At 33.8% G+C, this 24,195-nt stretch overlaps 5 protein-coding genes across 6 annotated transcripts; 2 read left to right on the forward strand and 3 right to left on the reverse strand.

Annotated features, from left to right (window-relative positions):
* LOC104733766 (zinc finger CCCH domain-containing protein 65-like) lies at positions 2,730-5,697 on the reverse strand. Its single transcript, XM_010453317.1, has 7 exons — positions 5,393-5,697; positions 4,420-5,219; positions 4,273-4,338; positions 4,030-4,161; positions 3,888-3,938; positions 3,638-3,778; positions 2,730-3,540 (listed from the first exon to the last, which is right to left on the reverse strand). Exons 1-7 carry the CDS (start codon positions 5,547-5,549, stop codon positions 2,818-2,820), a joined length of 2,070 nt encoding a protein of 689 aa, XP_010451619.1. The 5' UTR covers positions 5,550-5,697; the 3' UTR covers positions 2,730-2,817.
* LOC104733775 (30S ribosomal protein S16-2, chloroplastic/mitochondrial) lies at positions 5,846-7,541 on the forward strand. Its single transcript, XM_010453324.2, has 3 exons — positions 5,846-6,093; positions 6,183-6,228; positions 7,114-7,541. The coding sequence occupies exons 1-3, from the start codon at positions 5,961-5,963 to the stop codon at positions 7,334-7,336; spliced, it is 402 nt and encodes a 133-aa protein (XP_010451626.1). The 5' UTR covers positions 5,846-5,960; the 3' UTR covers positions 7,337-7,541.
* LOC104733782 (nucleosome assembly protein 1;3) lies at positions 7,764-11,279 on the forward strand. Its single transcript, XM_010453334.1, has 12 exons — positions 7,764-7,967; positions 8,072-8,115; positions 8,270-8,365; positions 8,846-8,938; positions 9,086-9,173; positions 9,264-9,325; positions 9,415-9,599; positions 9,716-9,893; positions 9,980-10,023; positions 10,170-10,371; positions 10,478-10,495; positions 10,848-11,279. The coding sequence occupies exons 1-12, from the start codon at positions 7,922-7,924 to the stop codon at positions 10,914-10,916; spliced, it is 1,125 nt and encodes a 374-aa protein (XP_010451636.1). The 5' UTR covers positions 7,764-7,921; the 3' UTR covers positions 10,917-11,279.
* On the reverse strand, positions 12,866-15,804 carry LOC104733789 (putative transcription factor bHLH041). Its single transcript, XM_010453339.2, has 8 exons — positions 15,625-15,804; positions 15,341-15,478; positions 15,105-15,210; positions 14,996-15,010; positions 14,840-14,905; positions 14,023-14,709; positions 13,444-13,815; positions 12,866-13,215 (listed from the first exon to the last, which is right to left on the reverse strand). The coding sequence occupies exons 1-8, from the start codon at positions 15,744-15,746 to the stop codon at positions 13,150-13,152; spliced, it is 1,572 nt and encodes a 523-aa protein (XP_010451641.1). The 5' UTR covers positions 15,747-15,804; the 3' UTR covers positions 12,866-13,149.
* Positions 20,268-23,945, reverse strand: LOC104733803 (cytokinin dehydrogenase 3-like). 2 transcript variants are annotated; one of them, XM_010453354.2, is made up of 6 exons: positions 23,288-23,945; positions 22,256-22,321; positions 21,442-21,503; positions 21,085-21,345; positions 20,714-20,982; positions 20,268-20,621 (listed from the first exon to the last, which is right to left on the reverse strand). In XM_010453354.2, exons 1-6 carry the CDS (start codon positions 23,898-23,900, stop codon positions 20,333-20,335), a joined length of 1,560 nt encoding a protein of 519 aa, XP_010451656.1. In that variant the 5' UTR covers positions 23,901-23,945; the 3' UTR covers positions 20,268-20,332. The 2 variants fall into 2 exon arrangements, with proteins under 2 accessions (XP_010451656.1, XP_010451653.1); XM_010453351.2 differs by lacking the exon at positions 22,256-22,321 and having other exon boundaries at positions 21,442-21,569.

The following is a 24,195-nucleotide window of genomic DNA, read 5'->3' on the forward strand; positions in this document are numbered from 1 at the left end:
AACTTTTTTTCTTAAGTAAACGTAGGAGTAGGAGTAAGCGTAACTCTTGACAAAACCACTTACAAATCACTCTTTTACACAGAGAATGAAGTGTTGTCAAGAAAAGACTTTTGTAGGCTATCATTAGCATAGGACACATATCACTCATTACCAAAAGAAAAAGCATCCAAAAGATTAAGATTAAGATTAAGTTATTGTTCTAGATAAGATTAAGATTAAGTTCTACAAAAGAAAAAGCATCCAAAAGATTGTATTTCTACTTGTTGGACTTCTTGTCTTCAACTTGTTTCATCTCAGCTAGTGCCTCCTTCATCTTTGTCTTCAAGGATTCTTCCATCTCAGCTAGTGCCTTCTTCATCTCTGTCTTCAAGGCTTCAAACTCTTCCTTGCTAATGCAATTGTTCTTCAGTTCTTCGATGGCTCTTTCAAAGTCATCCACCACATTTTCGATCATCTTTGCAGTCTTCCTAGATTTGTTAGCCTTGTCCATTTGAGTGATGTAAAGCCCAGTTGAGAAGATGGAGAAAGTGATCATAGGATTAGTGTAGACTTCAGCAAATGCAGTAGAAGACTTCTTCACCGTCAAGGTTGACCTGTTGACAGCAAATTCAGACGCTGCATCCACACCTTTGCCAAATTTCACCAGTTTATATTTTATAGCCTCTGAATTGTACACGAAGGAGACAAATCCTTTCCCCAATGTAGGATTTCTCTCGCAAATACTCTTCAAAGAGCCATTCACAGCTTGAGTTGCAACTAGCTTCAAGGATTTGAACCAAGTTATGTAACCATCACCCTTCTTCTTCTTCTCCTCCTTCGTGTACATAAGGAAATTAGAGAATTAAGAATCCATAATGCCCAAATTTTACCCATTGGAAATCAACTTCTTATCTCCGGCCACCAAATTCACTTTCATAATGCCTAAATAGAGTTGTCAAATCATTATTTTATGTTTTAATAAATTGACCTATTATCAAGGCCAATAATATCACGTTGGGAATTAGATTTATTAAGTCTATGGTAAAAGTTGCATTGAACTTGACATTTTAAGTGATTTGTGTAAAATTCTATGTTAATTAATCATGTATTCTAAAATTTTTACTGAAATTTATTGAATTAATGATTTTAAATCTATCTTAAAATCCATTATTATTCAAAACAGTATGTGGATTTCGATTTTAATAATTTTTAAGAATTCTGGAGGATTTAAGATTATTTCCTTGTTAAAATTATAGAATTCCAAGTATCATGATTTTAAGTGGGTTTTGAAAAAATTTTACATAAAATCATATCAATTTTCCTAAAATTATCAAAATTATTTAAAATTTGATGACAACTAGAATCAATTGGAATATTAGATTGAATACTAAAATCCTCTACTCAATTGTTTTACGATTATTTCGATTTGAACGTTCAACATTATTCATAGGGATGATACGTTATTTACTATATATAACAAATAAGGTTAGGTCGCTGATCATAATATATTCTCATTGATTGTATTCTTCAATATTGTATGTTTTTTAAATGACAAGAGAATAGATAAGATGCAAACTTCTCAAAACCACGTTCACGGATTCATCTACCCAAATAATATACCAAAGTCAGACAATCGTTTTTAATATTTACTAGGATATATCCCGTGCTTTAAGCACGGGTCAACATTTTAAAAAAAAATTATAATGTAATAATAAAAATTATTGTTTTATTTTTTTTTAAAATTATTTTGTTTGAGATAATATTTATTTTTAATTGTTATGTAAATCTATTAGTCTATTTGAATACTAATCATTTTAGAATATTATAGTATTTTATTTTTGACGTATTATTACAGTTTTATATTGTTTATTTGTTGTATTTGCATAATATTTTGTGAAATATAAAATAGTAATTTTAATATTATAATTGTGAGTAAATAAAAATTATTAATTTATCATCAATATAAATTTAGTTTTACCAACCTGCCAATATGGAAATTAAAACACACATTTTCATACATTGAGTAATATATCTTCATTTTACAAAATTTAAATCACAACATATGTAGAAAAAAATATGCATTTTATTAATTATAAGTATTATATGAAAGTTCTAAACAATTTGTAAATAAAATAAAATAAAAATGATAGGAGAATCATAATTTGAAATCTTAACAAAATCTTCGAATTTAGTTATTAAAAATAATTGTATTGTATACTTGGATATAAAATCTTAGTTTTTAAAATTCTGATTGGTTTATATATTTTTTTAAAAAATAATTAGTATTTTCGTCCATAATTTATTAGAGATAGAAAATATTTTTTTAAGATTTTTTTAGATTTTTTAATATTTGATATGTGAGTGTTTTTTATTTTTAATTTAATTATATTTATTGAAATTAGTTAATTAAACTTAATTAATTTTTTCTAATGGCAATTGAATGTAATTTTTTACACATTTTAAGGTTAGTTTCATATTTGTACTTCTCAATTAATATAGTAGGATACTTCATTAAGTAATTGTGAGCTTTAATTTAGGAAATTGTGAGCTTTTCAAGATATATGATATTTTAGACATATTAAAAAATAATTGCTTTAAAAAAGTTTAACCAATCATAATGAAGACTGCACAACAAAAAAAAATATAAAATTAATGTAAAAGTTGCATTAAAAACTTGAAAACTTAAAACAAAAATATTTCTCTAAACATCCACCTAAACATCCACCTATATTATGATGAAACCGAGGGAGTATTTGTTAGATCAAAGCTTTATATATTGATGCTCTATTTCACATCTACATGAAGTATATCTGTTATCTCAAAAACCAAAATAAAAGATCAGTTTTTGCCGTGACTGAAGCTCGACAAGAACTCAAGAATCTGAGAGGATACGTTCCCTGAGTTTCTGGTTACAGACGTGTTAACTTTACCATCACCCTTATTTATAGCTTCTACAGGCTCATTGCTGCGTCTTTCAACTTTGGCGGATTCAAATTCTGCAGCGAGTTTCATGGCTGAGTGTAGAGAACTTTGAATGTGTGAGTTGGGCGTTGTCTTGAGATTTCTACTACTTGCTGGTTCTTGAGGCTCTCGATTCACAGATAAAAAACTGATTCCTTTTGGAGGCACCACAGGAAGAAAGCTTCCCTGTTGTGACTGCTTCAATGTCTGATTATCAGAGTTGTCTGTGTTTGGCTTGGACGCAGGAGATGGTTTCACCGTACTGTCTGAAGAGAGAAAACTCATACCCTTCGGAGCAACGGATGGTTTTCTCAAAGGAGGAACCTGTGGTGGTTTTGCATGTTCGTTGATCTTAGAAGATGATGCATCAGATGAGTTTCGTTGGTTAGATTGACCCAAAGGCTTCAAAAACGCAACAGAGCTTGAAACTCTTGCTTGGATCGCCGGTATTCTGGCTATGGCTTCTCTTACAGATTGTTTATTTGTTTTCTGAGGCGAGAAAGACGCTGCAGCGATGTTAGTTGATGACGCTGTTACATTGACATTCGATGACGCTGTTACATTGACATTCGATGTGTCTGAAGCAGATTGTGGAGTACCCTGTAAAGCGAAGATTCGTAAATAAGGATCAAACGATCAATAGATAATCAGACTCAAAAGAAGTGTCATGCATGAGAAGATCGAGACTAGTTTATACCTTGTGCGAAAATAAACAACTATCACCCCTGTGGCAGAAACCTTTGGTAATAAAATTATTGCATGGGTATTTGGAGAGATCATGATCGTACGGACAATCATCTCCTTTCATGCATGACTGGGTTGCAAAGTAGCAGCAAGGCTGAAACAACAAGTAGACGTGAGTATGAGATTCCACTTTTTTGTCTAAATGATTGCTGCTGTATTACAGTTCAAAAGATAAGTATATATCTTGAAAACAGTAATCTTACCGAAGATTTGGTTTCCGGGATTATATCATGTGAAAATTTGCATTTATCTCCCTACAAAGGAAGAAAAACAATTGCCATCAGCGACACACAAACAATATTTTAGATTCCAAAGACATGCAGAAACCAAAACCATTGTGCATACCTCATGGCACCGTCCCTTGATATAGTGTCGACAATATTTTATAGGCTTGGGTTTTGGAGCTACTGGTTTAAGTTTCAGCTTTTTCACGCCAAGGGCTATACGCTCTTGAGCTCTTTTCTTCCTATCTTTTGCCTGCATGAAATAGCGTATCAATAAGTAAACATCTTAATCCACACACACACAAAAAAAACTGACTGCAAGATATGCCAATGAAATGTCAAAGAAAAGCATAAAGTACATTACCCTCTTTCTAGCTTTTGCGTCTTTAGAAGGCGCAGACCTTTTTTTAATGGAGGTTCCAGGATTGTTCTGCAGATAAGAAGTTAAATACAAATCAGATTTTATAAACACCTAAGCAACATAACACTCCGTTCTTTTATATTTGGATACCTTTGCTTCATCACTGAAAATTTGATCACACTTCTTGGCTCGATTATCTACATTCGATACCTCAACAACCAGCTTTTTTTCAAAACTCTCATAACTTGTGAGATGGCTGTTACCAATCACTTCTTCTGAGACATGAGACTCTTCAAGCCTTACGACTGGTTCATCATCTCCTACAAGCATATCATCATTCTCATCCCCAGATATCTCTCCTTCTTCTACATCATCATCTTCAACAAACACAGGCACGGAATCAACCAAAACCTGAGTACTGTCATCAACAGGTTTCTCCAATTCCATCTCTCTTTGAACTATTTCATTACAAGCTTCCAAAACTCCAGAACTTATAACTTCAGCTGGTTTAGGAACCTCCTCTGCCTTTTTATCACTTTCAACTGGTTCTACTTGAACTTCAGTGGCAATATCAGGCTTCTCCACCACATTTTCAACAATATCAAGTGGTTGTTTCGAGATATCATCAAGTGACGCAACTATACCATCACCATTATAGTCATTCACATCTAATGCCTCAAAGATATTCACACAACTTTCTGGAACAAAGCCTTGGCTTCCATTTATCATAAGCTCAAAGTCATCGAAAAAATCTTTGTGTCTACTACTAACAGTTGCATCTTGTAAGTCAATTCCATCGAAAACATCTCCAAGCATCAAAATTTTTTCCTGTGAAATTGTTTCCACCTTCTCACCTCTTGACTCATCAGACACGCCATTAGATCTTGGTTCCACCACTGGTGAATTCTCCGGCGGTTTGCAAGTTTCTCCAGGAGACGCTTGAGAAATATCTTAGTAAATAAAAACACAAAATAGCATCAGAAGTTAGGATCATACTATTCAAACTACACTACATTGAGATTCAGATTGATAGTTTCTGGCAAAATCAAGCAACTGAAGAACTTCGAATTTTTTACTATTAGGAGATGAAGTAACCTTCCTAAGAACAATCGAAAAAACTCACCAGTTCTTAAGACCAGCTCCTGAAGAACGGCCGGTGTGGCAAGAGAAACTCGAGGCTCCCGATCGAAACTCGAGCAGAGATGATGAATCAAAGAGCGATAAGTCCGATTCGGCAGATGCTTGCGTCGGTTAGGAAACGTAGCGACGGAAGATTCCATTGTCTCCTCCGGTGAATAATCTAAAAACGGTGACGATACGGTCACTTTAGACTCGCCGTTCGCCGGAGGAAAAGGCCGTTTTGTGGCGGTGGACGATTCATAAGTCTTTGACGATGGAAACAAACACCGTCTCTGATTATTTAACAGCGCGCCGTGAAAATTTTGGCTTTTTGATTCGTAAAAGGGAAACGTCTTTAAACGGCGTCATACGACGGAACCTTAAGGCCCAGTAGATTCGTGATTTCATTTAAGCCCAAAACAACTCTGCTCACAAACGGTGTCGTATTGAGGACCCAAACCCTAAAAGATTTATCGATTCAGGAGTTTTTCGAATCCGAAAATTGAAATCTCACACTCTCTCTTTGATTTGATCATTTGTGGTCTTTTCTCTAGCAAAAAGGGAGGAGAAATATGGTTGTAAGGATCAGATTATCGAGATTCGGATGCAAAAATCGGCCATTTTTTCGGGTGATGGCCGCAGATAGCAGATCCCCAAGAGACGGGAAGCATCTTGAGGTCTTGGGTTACTTCAATCCTTTGCCAGGTGAATTAACAAAATCAACAATGTATTCTTTCTTAGTCTAAAGTTGGTTTTTTTAATATCCCTAAGCATCTCTCGGTTTGTGTGTGCAGGCCAGGACGGTGGTAAGAGAATGGGTCTGAAGTTCGATCGAATTAAGTACGTTTTCTTCTCCAGTTTCTTATGCTTTTTTCGATGAAATTAAGTAGTTTTGTGGTTAAGTTTACCCAGAAAGAGGTTTATGAATGCTTCAGTAGATGATTTAATAAGGTATTGTTTGCAGTTGAAGTGTTTTGGTCAATTGCTAAAGTTAGCTCTAGATATTATCAGTCAAGGGTTACCTTACCTTAGCTGCCTCTAGAAATATTAGTACATTGTTATGTAATCAAACGTTATATCATAGTTAGCTGTAGATATTATCAGTCAAGGGTTAGCTTAGCTTAGCTGCCTCTAGAAATCTTAGTGCATTGTTATATAGTCAACGTTATGCTATAGTTACCTGTCTCTCAAAATCTATTAGTACTAAGCTGAGTTCAGTCTTGACTGTTATTTTTTATGCTATCGAAAGGTGAATGAATATGTACATGTTACCCGTGGTTGCTGTGGGATCACTTTCTCAACCGCTAGTTGAAGCAATTTTGTACTTAATTGAATTCCAGTCAATCACAAATTTGAAGAAGAAGGAAACTTCAAATCTTTTGTGGCAATTTATTAGCACGTTTTAGTGTATAACTTCTTCTTCTGAGTTCTGCAATTGTTTACTATTACTGTGAGTTGAAGAACCTGTTGATTTTCTATTCGTATACATTCCTGTACATTCACTATATACAACCTCTTCTGCATAAGTCTATAGTTAGGTAGTTTCAGAATCATCTGAAAGATATAAGTTTATGATGTCCGGATAGTAACAGAACACATGCCAAAATTACTTAGAACCTGCGCTTACCAATCAAATTTCCTGTTCTGAGTGTGTAGTTTCAACAAATGATGCGTGTAGATTTTTTTGATTAATGGAGACATTTTTGTGTAACTTTTTCTGTACAGGTACTGGTTATCTGTTGGTGCTCAGCCATCAGACCCGGTTCAGCGTCTCCTTTTCAGATCAGGTTTACTTCCTCCTCCTCCAATGGTAGCTATGGGACGTAAAGGTGGACCAAGAGACACTCGCCCTGTTGATCCAATGACTGGTCGCTATGTGGATACAGAGAATAATAACAAAACAGTTAATGATAACCAGCCTAAGGAAGAGGAAGACAAGAGTGCATGATTGATTCATTAGCCTTTCATCGTTGTAGCTTTTAAGTTCTCACTTTGTTGCCGGTTGATCATATCTATGTGTCATGCACTTTATACTAAAAAGCTTGTTCCTTTGTTTTGGCAATAAACGGCAAAAGTGTTTAGAAGCCTTTTTAACTAAAACCGGCACATATTTTGCATTTGGGATTTATTGAATTTTACCCTATCTTTTGATCGTTAAATTTCATATTTTATCGATATTGAAACATGTCATCATATTTGATGAATAAATCCTTTTTGGGTCAGGATATTCGATGAATATTAAAATATCTTTATGCAATAAATATGAAAGAAATAATAAGAAAAGTTAAAATAAAATAAAAATTGCCAGCGAGGGAAATTAAAAAAAGAAAAGAAAAAAAATGGCAGTTGTTAGGTTTATGATGGTATAAAGGAGGGAGCCACGTTTAGCGTATAGTCGCCACCACTCTTCTTCACAAAAACCCTCAACAAGTCTTCCTTCTTCTTCCTCAATCTCTCCACCACCACCACCGTCTGTCTCGATCAAATCGTCTTTCTTCTCTCAAGTCTTTTTCAATTTTTGATCTCTGAAAAAATGAGCAACGATAAGGACAATTTCAATGTCAGCGATCTCACTGCTGGTAATTAATTACTATATCTCTCCAGATTTTGTTTTTTCTCATTGTGCTTCAAAAGTGTTAGAAGCTTATCTATTTTTGCTGTTTTTTTTGTTTTTTTTTTGCAGCTCTTAAAGATGAGGATCGAGCAGGTCTTGTTAACGCTCTCAAGGTGAGTTTCTCTATCTCTTTATCTGTAGTTGAAGAAGAATAAGCGATTTTTGGGGTTTGTGTTCGAGTGTTTAGGAGAGAATTAGCTTCGTGCTCTATAGTTTCTGTGGTGATTTGTTTGTAATTGTTGTTATGTGTTTTGATTTTTTTAACAGAACAAGCTGCAGAATCTAGCTGGACAGCATTCCGATGTACTCGAGAATCTGACTCCTAAAATCAGAAGACGTGTTGAGGTCTTGCGGGAGATTCAGGTTCGGCAAATCTCCATTCTCATGTTTAGGAATGTGGATTGATATGGTATCTTGTGAATGTGGTAGTTGTATGCTTCTGATTATATGAAAAAATCTTGTGTAGGCTTCAAATTTCATCTTTTTTTTATAGGCTTGAAATTTTTCCTCATTGGTATAGAAATGATCAAAGCTCAAATGGTATTCTTGTATTTCTATAGTGCTATCCTCCCGGTGCAGTTAGCATTTCACATGCTGTATGTTTGCTGTTGATTGTTTATGCCTATAATCCTTACTTATTTAGTAACCTCTTTAGTGAATCTTTTGATACATGTTTTAATCTCCATTCTCATGTTTAGGAATGTGGATTGATATGGTATCTTGTGAATGTGATGTTGAATGTATATTTGTATGCTTTGGATTATATGAGAAGTATTGTGTAGTCAAGAGTGATGAATCATCCCTTTGATGATTTATCTGATGAGAATTCTTTCGTGTTTTTAGGGCAAACATGATGAAATAGAGTCAAAGTTCCGAGAGGAAAGAGCTGCTCTTGAAGCCAAGTATCAAAAGTTATATCAGCCTTTGTATACCAAGGTAATTTGGTTGTAACTTTCTCTTTAGAATGTGGTTACTTTATCTCAAGCAGAAACCATTTAATCCAGATGATAATTTCCTTAATCTGCTTTGGCTATGTACTTTTGGTTTTCTCTTGAATCTTTCTTTGACACATGGAATGTGCAGCGTTATGATATTGTGAATGGAGCTACTGACGTTGAAGGGGCTCCAGAGGATACTAAGATGGACCAAGGAGACGACAAAACTGCAGAAGGTAGTTTCTCTCTCCCTCTCTCTCTTTGCCTTTGTGAATTGTAATCATTCTTCAAAAACAATTTGCTTATTTCACCGTGTTGGATTGCAGAGAAAGGAGTCCCTAGTTTCTGGTTGACCGCCCTGAAAAACAACGATGTTATATCTGAGGAGGTTGGTGTTGCAGCTATGGTTGTTCATTTAGACTTACGTAATCATATCCATGGAAAATGACCAATAGTTTTAATTTCCTTTGATATCAGATCACTGAGCGTGATGAAGGAGCCCTTATATATCTTAAAGATATTAAGTGGTGCAAGATTGAAGAACCAAAGGGATTCAAACTTGAGTTTTTCTTCGACCAGAATCCTTACTTCAAAAACACCCTATTAACAAAGGCATATCATATGATCGATGAAGATGAGCCTCTGCTTGAGAAGGCTATTGGGTAATTTGTTGATACTTTCTTCTATTGCTCCATAGCATGTTTCGTTCTGAGATGCTTCCAAGAACAGCGTAATTTTGTGCTGACCTATGCTATTGTTTCTGTGTTCTCTCTCTCAGGACAGAGATTGATTGGTATCCTGGAAAATGCTTAACTCAGAAGATTCTTAAGAAGAAGCCTAAGAAAGGTGCGAAGAATGCCAAGCCAATCACCAAGACTGAAGATTGTGAAAGCTTCTTCAACTTCTTCAACCCTCCTCAAGTTCCTGATGATGACGAAGACATTGATGAGGACAGAGTATGATATCATTTGGTTCCAAAACATGCATTGTTTTGACTATGTTTGATCAAAATTTGTTCTAAAGCTTGATGTTCTTGGTGCAGGCTGAGGAACTTCAGAATCTGATGGAACAAGACTATGACATTGGGTTCGTCTTCTTGAATATAAACTCTGTCAATCTAATACTTTTCCGTTTATCTTTTTACCAACTGCATAAAAGCGTCAGCTAGCATCTTTTATTGTGAAGTTATACATTTCTTAATATCTGATTAAATTATTCCTTGCTTACTGCAGTTCTACAATCCGGGAGAAGATTATACCTCATGCTGTCTCATGGTTCACTGGTGAGGCTATTGAGGGAGAGGAGTTTGAGATAGACAATGACGATGAAGAGGATATTGATGAAGACGAAGATGAGGATGAAGAAGATGATGAGGATGATGAAGAAGAAGACGACGAAGATGAGGAGGAAGAAGTAAGCAAGACCAAAAAGAAGGTACTGTACTGAATTTCTCTTTTTTATATATCTTCTTCTCATGGAATTACCTTTTTGAGGTCGGTTGGTTACTAATTTTTTGAAATTATGTTAAATGTTTATGCAGCCATCAGTCTTACACAAGGTACATAGCCACTTTCCTCCCTTCTTATAGTATTTGTGTGATTTAAATAAATATATAGTTTCTGTTAAGTAATCTGACACCAATGAATCATAGAACAGACATAAATTATTGACATTTTTAGGCTCGAGTGAATTAGAAGATAGCTCAAGTGAACTGATCAAGCTCATTATGCAGGAATCTGTTTATCATAGAAACTTGAACACTTGTATGACTAAAGCTGAACTATAAGTAGACAGAATCATTCGCTTGCATATGTATAAGCTTTATACTAAATCTGGTAAACTGTAAATCAGTGAGTCATGTTTGTGAAAATGAGATAACTTCATATATTCTCTACAAAATCAAATTGCAGAAAGGAGGAAGACCTCAACTTAACGATGGGCAACAAGGAGAGAGGCCTCCTGAGTGCAAGCAACAGTAAACAACATCGATGAGTTGAAACGAAGATTGGAAAAAGAAAAAAAAAGGAAAAATGTTTTGGGTTGAGTGAAGAAGTTTCATGGCTTAGTTTTTTGGATTTTTGCAACCATGTAAGGCAAATTGTTTTGAGGACCGCTCGTAGGAGTTTCGCTGTAGGCAAAGAGTGAGTTTCTCATGAGGAGATGTGATCAAACTATTTTTGGTATCTTTTTTTGTGTTTTGTTTTTTTTTTCTTTTTCTTTTTGAAATCACTAAGTTAAACCTTGGTGTGTTCGTCAATTATATCCTTTTACCACTTGAATTAAGCCTCTTTTGGTTTCAAAAAACCTTTCTTTCAATTGAAGCGTTAATATTTTTGATTTTTCATGACATGTTTTGAAAACGATGTCCATTAAGTATTTTCTGGATTCTTAAATGTATAAAAGAACGGGAAGAAAAGTTTATACTACTATAGTAGTATTAGATAGTTTTTTCAATGGGTCAATTGACAGTATTCAATATGGTCAAGAGTCAAATTAATTACACAACGTGACTCTTAGCATTAGTGAGTGTCGTCGTTTCTTCTCGTTAATAAATCAACTAATTGGGTGATTTAATAATTTTAATAGTAGACGTAAAAATCAAAGGGGGATCTTTAAATATGATGGCTTGTAAATTTATATGATTACTGTTTTAATAGCACGAATTAACCAAAAAAATTAAGGCATGTAGGGTTTTTATCTAATAATACTAGTCTATAAAGTTATGTTCCCTCAGAAGACACAACCTACCGAAAAATGACTGAAACAATTGAGAAAGTTCAACTACTTAACATTTGAAAATTAAATAATCAAATCATTCCATTTTGGCAAATGTATATGGGGTTGGGTTGGGACTTTTGGTTTTGAGCGATTGCGATGTAAAAAAACTACGTAGATACAGTTACACACTATATTAGTGTCTAGAGTGAGTGGATTCATAACGTTGAAAGCGATATAGTTTATACAATGTTTCCAGACATTTTAACTTCTTTCTTTAACAAAAAAATAACATTTAACTAAGCTTTTGAGCTCACTTTTTTCCATAACAAGTAGTCAATATTCTTTTCATCATTAAGTATCTAGAAGCATAATCTTCAAAGTTTCACGTGTTTAGTGTAATAGTGTATAGTAAGACTTTCTCAATATACAATATCATAAAAATGTTAATATAATAGCCTTAAGTAGCTAAGTTAAAAAAAACAGTTGTTACTATTTTAATGTCATAAAAATGTTTAATATAAAAAGTTGCTTTACGAGGGAAAAGGTTTTGCCTAGAAGGTTCTTTCTCAACCTCAATCTTAATCTTCATTGGGTCAAAACTGCCGTCCTCCAAATCCAAATCTTTAAGTTCTGAATATTCTGCAGACTGCCCCAACTTTTTGTTTTGTGACACTTACACCCACACTGGTTTCCTTTTTGACAATTATATATAGCTTTGACGAATAATATTTCCTATTCATACGTACTAATCAAATCATAGATCGGATAGTATCTAATAACGTGCGTTATCTAACCATTATTGTATAAAGAAACTATGTTTTCCTTTTGTAAACTTTGGTCTTAGTTTATGTAACTATCATCAAAAACATTGTTTGGCGAAAACCCCCATCGATATCGGTATGTCTTCTTTTTCTTTTTATCTCTATATATATATATGTCCTTGTCGTTTGTTTTTTTCCATTTAGCAAGAAAAGTTCAGTCAATTTGGGCGACAAAAGAAATTTGATATCAGCCACAAGAACATAGGAAAGATTATATAGATCGTGACACAAACTTTTCATATTTTTATATTTTAGAAGGATGACTTGGATCGAGAGATTAATACATTAATATCAACTACAACTTGAAGTAGTATGGAGAAGTACAATTTGTGACTCGACCCATTAATCATAAAAAGTTAAAGAATTTAAACTAATACACGAATTGTTAATTAAAAGAAACAAAACAAAAAACATCAATCGTATATAGAGATGATGTCCCAAAATACTAATTATTACCTATTACAAATGAAGATACTAATTATTACCTGTTACAAATTTATGGTAATGACTTTATTCACAAAATAGCGACGAAGGCTGAAAAAAAAATCGACAGAAAGATAGAAATAATTTTTAAAAAATAAATTAAAACCTAATTTGTAAATTGTAAGTGTGGAAAAGACTATAAAATTAAAATATATAGTTATAGAGTATTAGGAAATAATCAAACTTGTTGTCAGTGAGCCAAGTCAGCAACAACCCTTCTGACTGCTTCCTGGAAGGCTGATTCGTCCCATTCACCCTACAATATAATAAATAATTCCAAAAACTTTGAGGTTCTTTTATTCCGATGACTAAAACTTTTTTTTAGTCAAGACCAGACCAGTGATTATCTACTTATCGTATCAAATAAATTAATCTATACTTTATCAAATCAATTCATTTGGAATTATAAAAAGAGTAAAATCTCAAATAATGTATTACCTTAACAGAAACCAAATTGATAAAATGAATTAAGATGTTACTTTACCTCAATCTTGAGCCTTAAGCTCACAAGAACAACCGAACTATCTCTAGCTCGACTTCGAGCTTCGATTGATACTAAGCTCACATTGTTGATTTGCTTCAAGAATTCGAGAAGCCTTATCATCAAATCGTCAACACTAATGATGTCTTCTCTTAGAACGACTCTTAGATCCAACATCCTCTCTCTAGATGTTGATTCCGGTATATGTCTTATACAAATGTTAAACCTCTCATCGGGTTGTAAATCATTTCCAATCTCTCTTTCTCCGGCTAGCTTCGCCTCTAGCTCCCGATTTCTCTTTAGGAGTTTTGAAATCTCGCCTTGCAAAGAAGATAGTTGCTCTCTTGCAATGGTGAGGACCGATGCTTTATCTTTCTGTTCACATATATTTACTCATAACATTAGCTCCACTATATATATCATGGTCAAATCTTATATTAGCATATGTAATATCCTTAAAAAAAAAGTTTTAAGATATTAATGATAACTGTAAATTGAACAGAAACAATAATTAATCATGGCCAAAGTGTTTATAGCATAAACAACATATAAAATTTATGAAAAAAATGACATGTCACATACCTTAGTTCCCGGAGGAAGGAGAGATCTCAATGCTTGAAAGCTCTCATTAAGCTTCTCTCGCCGTTTCCTCTCCGATATCATATGATGCAACTGCGTCGTGGATGGCGAACGTCCAGCCCCGCCACTTCCACCGCTTCCATCTCCGGCCATAGTAGCGTTTTCCCTAACAAAACGCTCTCTCCGTTGAATGTTAAGCCTATTGTAAAACGTAATCGCTCTTTTCATCATGCTTTGCTTCCGCATACTAGGCGGCGGCACTCTACCTCCGCCACTAATCATGCAGTAATATCTTTTAAAAGCGGTGGCTCTTCCTTTACGTAGCGGTGAGGAAGAAGTAGACGGAGGACTTGACGACCCCCGTAAAACCGCTAAGATAGCTTGCGTCATTGCTTCTTCCTCACGTTCACGGTTACGGAACAAAGGCTCTTGTTGTTGTAGTTGTTGGTGGATCATATTGATCGGAGCTAGCAGTTGATGTACCGGAGCGTTAACCGCGTCAGTCGTCGTTGAAGGTTTAGGGATGAGTGGGAATAAAAGAGAGGAATATTCGGAGACGTTGTTGGGACTAAGAGAAGAAGAAGATGTAGATGGATGACGCGGTGGCCGGAGATAGTCGGAGTTTATCGGAGAAGAGTTTCTATTGAAATCTTCAGGGAACCATTCTCGAAGACTTTCTTCTATTTTCATCTGTCGTTGAGTCGAGTCAATGCGACTTTATTATATAAAGATTAGTGAGAGAGACATTAAAAATATTAATTCAAGTAATTAATAAATGTGTATGGTGTTATTAGAAAAAAACAAAAAAAAAGATTCATACATTTGCAGCATCATACGTCATTCCGAGTTCGATCTCGCCGCTACGGCAACCCATGAATATCACCGTCTGATCATAATACACATTTTTACAACATTAAATTTACATGTATATATTAGTTACATTTTGTTGAAATATTGTGAAAATGAAATAGTGTACCTGAATCTTGGCTTCCTGCACGCGACCAATTATGAAACGAGATGAAGAATTGGTTATTAGTGAATTCATAATTACAATAATCCTAATTGATCATTGCAATAATAATGACCTGATAGAAGAGACGTTGTGCGTCGTTATAAGGAAGCCTTTGAATTTCTTGTTGTCGAATCTCTACGTATGGAAGATTGTTCATGAACGCCATGCTTGGTACATGCCTGACATGTACATATTTTATTTTTAAAATTATATACTATAATTAATCATGTACGTACGTATATTCACGAACGTAAACACTTCATGTGCATACATATACATTAATGACTTGAATTGATGACAATTTTATACCCATTATGGAGAGGGATAAGAGATTGGCGATACTCAAGGAGCAAGCTTCTAGCTAAACTTCGAGAAGAAGAAGAAGAAGAAGAAGAAGGTGGTTCTTGAGAAGCTTCATTGTAAAATGCATCCATTGATATCAAATAGCTGTGCAACACAAAATCAAATGCATCATGTTTACTAAAAAAAACATCTATACATTATATATATAATGAACATAAATGTGTTATGTGTATAAATGTGTCATGTGTAATATATGTAAAGATTGAGAATGAAGAAGATATGATTATTACTTAGAAGGCCGTGGAAAATAATAAGACCATAGACAAACATAAACGCATCCGAAAGCATGAGCTAGAGACGCGATTAACTGTTTCCGTGTATTCGAATCATCCATTAAGAAGAATGCGTCCATATCACACAAATTGAAGATTTTGAGAATTGAAGAAGAAGAAGAGATAATTAGAGCTTCATTGCTTAGTTCTGTGATAATGAGAGAGAGGGGTGGAGGGAGGGAGGGAAAATTATTCGTTTCATTATTAATTTTCTATTCAAACAAAAGAAAGAAAATATTAAAGTGGAGAAAAGTAGAGAGAAGAAGCAGCCAAAAGAGAGAGATAGAGAGAGATGTCTTACAAAGAGAGAGTCAAAGTCAAATGTATCGAAGTTTTGAAACACGGTCAAGAGAGGATGGCAAATTCAATTATTTTGTTTTGATCTTATTATATTACAAACCCTTCTCATAAATTTAAGTATATGTTGTTTTAACTTAATAAAGACAAAAAAATTATTTAGTTACCAAAACTAGTAAATTTTAAATTCAAAAATTAAAAATAATCATCAAAAATTAAAAACTAGTACATTATATCATTATGCTAAGGTTAGTGGTAAAATAATTATCAAAATTTTGTGTTATACACTTCAAAAAATTTAGATAGCTAATAGATTTTAAAATTTTCTTCATATATGATTTTTGAATAATTACCTAATATGCTACTTTAAAATTTTAAAATATTATAATTATTTAAATTTTATGGATTGAGAGAGTTAAGTGTGTGTGTAATAATAATTTATAAAGAATATTTGAAAATAACGGATATATGGATAGTAATAGTTAGAAACTCGGAAGTGAATCTAGATGTTTTGAATTTACAGGATATTCAATCTGTTTAACTATACAGATAATATATAAGGTTATTAGCTTTGATAATTCATTTGTTGCTATAGTAGCTTTGTGAAAATTTCAAGAAAAGTTTTGTTTCTATTTGTCTCTTAATTAATCAATTAATGAGAGTGGCCAAAAACGACGTCATGAGTTTCTTTAATTCTTTATAAGTACTGGTAATTTATCAAACCATTGAAAGAAAAAAAAAAGAATTCTATAACTAATTGTCTATTTTTGAAGAATCTTTACTATTACCAAAAAAGGTATAATCATGTGATTTTTATGTCGTTCCTTTGCCATTCTCATCCTTTTCAGATTATATATATAATAATTGTTCTAATATTCCTTGTTACATCGCCTCTAGAACTATCTTTCTGAATTAGTACTAGTATAACATTATGTGTCCTACACAATATATTCAATCCTATCCAATATAATATCTAGCAGAAATCATAAGCTTCTAGAACTATATAACCACCAACTGTTGTTTTTCTCAAGTATCATCAACTATATGGTAACTGTTGATAAGGTAAGCTAGGTAAGGTATGCCATTTTTAATTCTAATGTATCCAGCAAAAGCCAGATATTGTTTTTGAATAAAAAGACGATGACTATTAAAGTATTATTTATTTTTATAAATTTAAACTTTGAAAATAAAACACTTTCTCACTCACAGGTTAGGCTTCTCTCAATATCGAATCCGATAGAAAACAACACAAGACAGTTCTGATTTTGTTTTCTATTATTACATGAGAAAGTTATTTATCTGTCAAATAAAACATGGAAAAGTATGTCACTCAACCCAAAAAAAAATGATTTGATTCGTATGTTGGGACCATAAACGAGTCATGAGCAAGTAATTGGACTTATATTGTGGTTAGAGGTGTCAAGCGGGTTCCATGCCCGCGGGCCTAGCCCAAATAGTACTTTTGCGGGGCGGGTATGGATACTAAATATTAAACCCATTAAAAAGCAGGCCTTACGGGCCTAACCCAAGCGGATTGCGGGTTATAGCGGGTTATGTCTGCGGGTTGGCGGGTCGGCCCGTGGTCTTTAATTATTAAATAAAAATGAATATTTAATATAGATATATAACTATTTTTATATTATTTTAAACATATATATTTTAAAATTATGTGACAATACAAATAAATTTAATATAAAAAATTAAAACATCTATAAATAATCAATATAAACATTAATTTTATTTAAAATTATTTTTTAAATTATAATTTATTAATTTTATTTTATTTTGATAATATATTATTTAGGCCCGCGGGCTGGCCCGTTAACCCGCTGGGCTTAGCGGGGCGGGCTTGGACATATCTTTTATGTCTGCGGGTTTAGCGGGCCGGCCCGTCGCGGTCCAAAAAATTGAAACTGCCCGCCGCGGACGGCCCAGATGGACGCGGGCCGGCCCGTTTGACATCTCTAATTGTGGTTCATATCATTTGCAATTTCTAGACTAATCATGTGTACATAAGGAAAAAACAAAAAACAAAACTGATGGAACGTTATCACAACCACATTTGGTTAGACGAATAATTCTATAGTACACATTTAGATTGTGTACCACCACAAAAAATGGTTTGGCCAAGTTGTATCAATCAATTTCCTAAAATTAAAATGTAGAGAATCTTTCTTACCGAGTAAATTAAATGCACGTTTCGTTCTGCTTAACGAGTAAATTAAAATCCAAGTTTCGTTATTCACAATGTCAAGAAGTTCACATCGACAAGATCCGTTAATCTCATGCACAGATGCACTTTGGACTTTTGAGTTTTGACACACCGACATGAACCAATAGCTTCATAATTTTTTTTCGCCAAAAATAATTACTTTGCATTATTCACGACCTGCATGTAGTTTCGTAAATTAATAACTGGTTTTACGGATCAATTAACTAATTAAATACTACATTGTAGATAAACATAAAAATGATTACACATTCGACGGTGGGAGTTACTTTATCTTAGTCGAATTTGGAACATTCACCATAATAATAATTAAAAAAATATATAACCCCTTTTTTAAAAAAAAAAAAAAAAACATTCACCATAATATATAAGCTCTTAAATTATAAATTATTACGAAATATATAAAACATTCACCATAACTATGCGAGTCTATGACATTGACAATTTGCCACTTGCTTTGCTTATTCTTTCGTTTTCTACATTCATGATAACGAACAACATGTCGTTAATATTGAGAAAACCAGCACGTAGTGTACTCCGAGGCCCAGAGCTCTACGTTTGATATTTGGGCTGTATATACGAGGCCCATGATAAATTTCCTAAGTCGCGCCTATTACTTTTATTTTAATTGATATATAAAAATTATACTAGAAAATTTGGGATGTAATTACACGAAAAAGGATAAGATATACAAGGGAATCTCATGATCGTATTTTTAGTAATGATGCAATGAGATTTTGTAAGAAAACAAAAAAAAGAAGAAGAGATTTTGCACTATAAAATAATGGTAGATAGCAAATGCTTCAACTTTTTTAGATAATAATATAAAGTTTAATTTGTATATGTCTTTATAAATTGATATACATTTTATTATATTAAAAATTAGGTTGGAGATTCCTACGGATCAGAAAGCTAACGGCTGCAACTTTCATCATATGATACCCACTTTTCACGACGTTTTTGTCGTTTTTCCTCTATTTACAATTGATATAATGAAATAGTTTATAACAAATTATATTTTCAAATGTATGTATATTATAATTGATTTAATCATATTATAAATTATTTATACTATAATAGAAGAAGGTGAACAGAAGAATATCTTTATGGAATATGTCGTTTTTCCTGAAAAGCAAAAGGATTTAAATTTTGATTAATCAAGCAAAGAGATGCATTGATGGAAATAATTACATTCTACAAGTTATGTCAATATGTGATTATTAATCTTAACACGACACAGTTAAGACCTTTTAATTAAAAAAAATAGAAAACATTTGAGACCAAAATAAACATCCGACGCTTAAAGGAAAATGAAAAACATAATATATATACGTGGACTTTGTTCGACCAAGATCTTCAAAGTACAGAAAGGAAGTAATTTTAAAATTAAGCCGAATAATAAAAAAACAGAAAGGTGGCAAGAAGTGTGGATGTCTCCTTCTTTCCCGCAGACTGTAACAAAAAGATTTGGGGACATTTCTCAGACATAATAATTATTTGTTATTGCTTTAATCAAATGTAGTATATCATATACTGTATATGTATATGTCAAAATTTTCTTTACGAAAAAAAGATAGTTTTCACATTTAGAGACTTACTTTCGCATCTCATGATCATGGCCGTGTTCGTTTGGTTGACGCATGCAGCTGCGGCAGCGACAACGACTGCGGCAAACGCAACATTTTTGATCGCCGCAACTAATCGACGTCCAAAATTAAAATCAGCATTCGCCGCGGCGTCTTGCCGCAAACACTGCGGCAACCAAACAAACAACGATACATGCGGTTGCCGCAGCCGCAGATACTTGCAGCGACCAAACGAACAGGCTCCATGTCTTTTACTTTCCTATCAATTTCCACTTTTTTCCTATCAATATTTCCATTTTCTTACACTAACATTTTGCTCTTATTTCATGTTGTTAATTATAGCCAAAATCTTCCACCGATATATAGGTTGAATTTTCTTAATTTGTTCACGTGGAAAATGTAGTATAAACACTACACTGTTCATATCTCTATCAAAAATTGATTTAACAAAGAAAAGCTTGGACTAAATAGAGATATTTACAAAGTGATGAGAAAGATTAGCTAACAATAGAATTCATTATCGACTTATCGTCTAACACTAACACAAGATTATTTATTGAAATATGTTTTGTCCCGGGGATAATATCATCTTGGGATCATATTTGTACTTTCTCTCTAAGAAAATATTCCACCTCGGACCAAAATGTCTAACCCATCCTTCTTGTGATGAATGATAAGGAAGATATTGTATAACCCTCATATTAGCATCCTCACAAAACTTCAGTATTTCCATATTTTCTCTATCGTAAGCCTCCCAATCGTCAAAATCTGCGGATCGCAAAAAACCGACCGCATAAAACACATCTTCTTCAGGTATAGCAGCTGACATCCGATCATTCCACCTGAGAAAAGACCCCAAAATTTAGTTACTAAATTTATTTTCTGATTTATAGAAATGTGGAAATATATAAAAAATCTTCATATCAAAACTTACTTGTTGCGATTCATGGGATAAACAAGAACGGGACCGCTAGTGATGTTATTTCTTAGGATAATACCCTTAAAAACACCATGATCGAATTTTGAAATTTGAGATTTTGGTACGAAAAGATTGAGCCATGGATGTGGAACATCCCATTGGCCTTTGGATTTCAGGCTTAGCTCTCCGGTTCGAACCCGGTTTAAGAAATCCATATACGTCACATCTTTCTCGTACATAAACCCTTTTACAAAGTTTAGACTCTCGCCTAACTCCTCCATTTCCTGCATGGTTTAAATAATTAGATTTAATACTTATAATTATTGCGTAAAGATCTCCCAATTATACATGTATGTGATTCATGCTTGTATTATTTATGTACGGACCTCGTTGACTGTGTATTGAGACGTTTCGTCGTAATACTTGACGACTTCGAGGCAGTAGATGACACGACGTCGTTTGACCATTGAGACGATTCTCAAGTGATCGGACGGTGGATAATACGTGGATCTCCAGTTATCCGGTGGGCCACGGTCCAGCATAACGGAACCTTCCAAGAAATCTAAACCGTCCGTTTCTGATATCAACCGTTCTTGATCTCTTGTGAATTCGGAGAAATCTATGTATAGAAACCTAAACCACTTGGCCTGCAAAAAACCAAAAAAAATGCATATACTGTATGTTCAGTTATAAGCTTAATTAAAATTTCTTTAATTATTGCATAATTTACAATTTAAGCATACCCTTTTCGGAGCTACTTCGAGTTTAATCCGGGCTCTTGTGATTATTCCAAATTGACCCAAACCTCCTAACGCGGCGAAGAAAAGGTCCGAGTTCATATATTTGGAACAAGTTGCAATCTCTCCTTTTCCTATAAAACAAAAGTATATCTTGACCCAAATTAGGAAAGTTTAGCAAAAAAATCAACAAATGTGGACCGTTATATATGAGTTTACAAAGAATAATATAAAGCAATGCGACGAGTTATATATAAATAAAAAGTATCATCATCATATATAAAATAGCCTAAAGTGCTAAAGTCTGTCTCATTAAATTATGTTATCTCCTAACCAAACAATGGAACTAGAAAGTCTTCGTAAGCTAACTACACTTGAGACCAATAGTGTAGTAAATGGATTCATATGTGGACATAATGGGTACAGCTATAGTAAGAAAACTGACTGTTACTTAAAAATCCATTACACCTGGTTAGGACCAAACGTTATGAACTTTTGAGTTTTGTCCTTATGCCCCAAGAAACCTCGTGTAAAATTATGCGCGTGGGACCATTTGGTTGATTTAGTTTTGTTTCCTTGTTCATCGGGTTTTTATGAACCGTTACATAATATATGACCATGTAAATTTCGCAGAAATCAGAATTAGTTTCAACGAAATTTCCATAATATGTAAGACTTTATCAAAAAAAAGAGTAAACTAATTCTCTAAAAAATTCGTCTACTGATAAATCGACCTTTGCATTAACATGTGCATGTTTATATTATTAAGGAAAATTCATACCATTAAGAGACGAAATAGCCTTATTACAACCACNCAAACCTCCTAACGCGGCGAAGAAAAGATCCGAGTTCATATCTTTGGAACAAGTTGCACTCTCTCCCTTTCCTATAATACAAAAATATATATTGACCCAAATTAGGAAATTTTAGCAAAAAAAATTCAACAAATGTGGACCGTTATATATGAGTTTACAAAGAATAATATAGAACAATGCGACGAGTTACATATAAATAAAAAGTATCATCATCATATAGAGCCTAAAGTGCTAAAGTCGGTCTCATTAAATTATGTTATCTCCTAACCAAACAACGGAACTAGAAAGTCTTCGTAAGCTAACTACACTTGAGACCAACATATGTGGACATCAGGACATAATGGGTACAGCTACAGTAAGAAAACTGACTGTTACTTAAAAATCCTACACCTGGTTAGGACCAAACGTTATGACTTACGAACTTTTGAGTTTTGTCCTTATGCCACAAGAAACCTCGTGTAAAATTATGCGCGTGGGACCATTTGGTTGATTTAGTTTTGTTTTGTTGTTCATCGGGTTTTTATGAACCGTTACATAATATATGACCATGTAAATTTCGCAGAAATCAGAATTAGTTTCAAGGAAATTTTCATAATATATAAGACTTTATCAAAAAAGAAAAAAAAATTTCACTAAAAAAAATCTTCTACTGATAAATCGACCTTTGCATTTACATGTGCATGTTTATATTATTAAGGAAAATTCATACCATTCAGAGAAGAAATAGCCTTATTACAACCACCTATTTTTTTACCTAGTCTGTAGTTTTTTTATAACCTTAGACAAAAAAAAAAGATATGTGATTAGATTGATGTGTGAAAAGAAGAAAAGCAATCAACCAAGTTCGAGAAACAAGTAAAAAGAGACAAACAATACAAACAAAACAAGAGCATAACCAAAAGAGCATAAACAAAATCTAAATGAAAAGACGAAAAAACGTACGAAGTTTTTTTTTAAAATCAGAAACGTACGAAGTAAAAAATAAAATAAAAATCACTATTATTGTATTTTTATGTGAAGATAATCATGGTACGTACCTGTAATAACATCCATCTCTTGAACATTAGTGATCTGTGGACCGTACCGAAACGTCTGTCCACTGATTCCGGCGTTAGATAACGTTCCACCGACCGTTAAATACAAATAATCCGTCCAAGAAACAGGCGTTAACCCTAACTCCAACGTTTTGTTCAACACCTCAATCCAAAGCCAAGCAGCGTCCACGTCAGCATATAAACCGGTCCTAGACACCTTGATGCCTCGATCCCGGTTTACCATTGACCGCATGTTAACCACAACTCCGTCTTTAGCCGAGGCTTGGCCACGGTGGCTATGTCCGTGGCCACGAGCAGCTAGAGTGAAAGAGGGTTGAGAGTCATAAGAGAGTTTTAGGAGATCAGTGATGTCCTCGACGGAGGAAGGGTTTAAGACGGCGGATGGGAAGATTTTGGTGACGTGGCCAAAATCTGTTGCGGCTGATTCGATGGAGGAGGAGGCGGTGGTGAGCTTTCCGGCAAAGTCGTCATGGGAAAGAATATTCCATGGTTGTGGTGATGTGTTGTAGGTTGTGATCGGAGTTAAAAGAGTAATGATGATTAAAATTATTATTACTCCAAGATGAATTTGCGAACGAAAACTGTTACTCGCCATATTTTTTTTTTCTTCTGAGAACTTTTTTTTTTTGTTTTGTTTTAATTTACACTTAAGCTTGATTTGTGTCAATGAAGAGTAGTAGTAGCTGTATATTTATAGCCACTAATGCCACGCATGTAGACACATGTATTGGACGGGTTCTTGTTTTTTTCTTTTTCTTTGTGTAAGTTATTTTGTTTTGTGCGAGTATCTTCTGTGTAATATTTAATTAACCCCGTTTTAAATTATTTGAAACAAAATTTATTCTTGTGTACTGAAGTACTCCATTAGTTAATATTTATACTATTGACTA

Source organism: Camelina sativa, chromosome 2 (genome assembly GCF_000633955.1).
Source record: "Camelina sativa cultivar DH55 chromosome 2, Cs, whole genome shotgun sequence".
Classification (NCBI taxonomy): domain Eukaryota; kingdom Viridiplantae; phylum Streptophyta; class Magnoliopsida; order Brassicales; family Brassicaceae; genus Camelina; species Camelina sativa.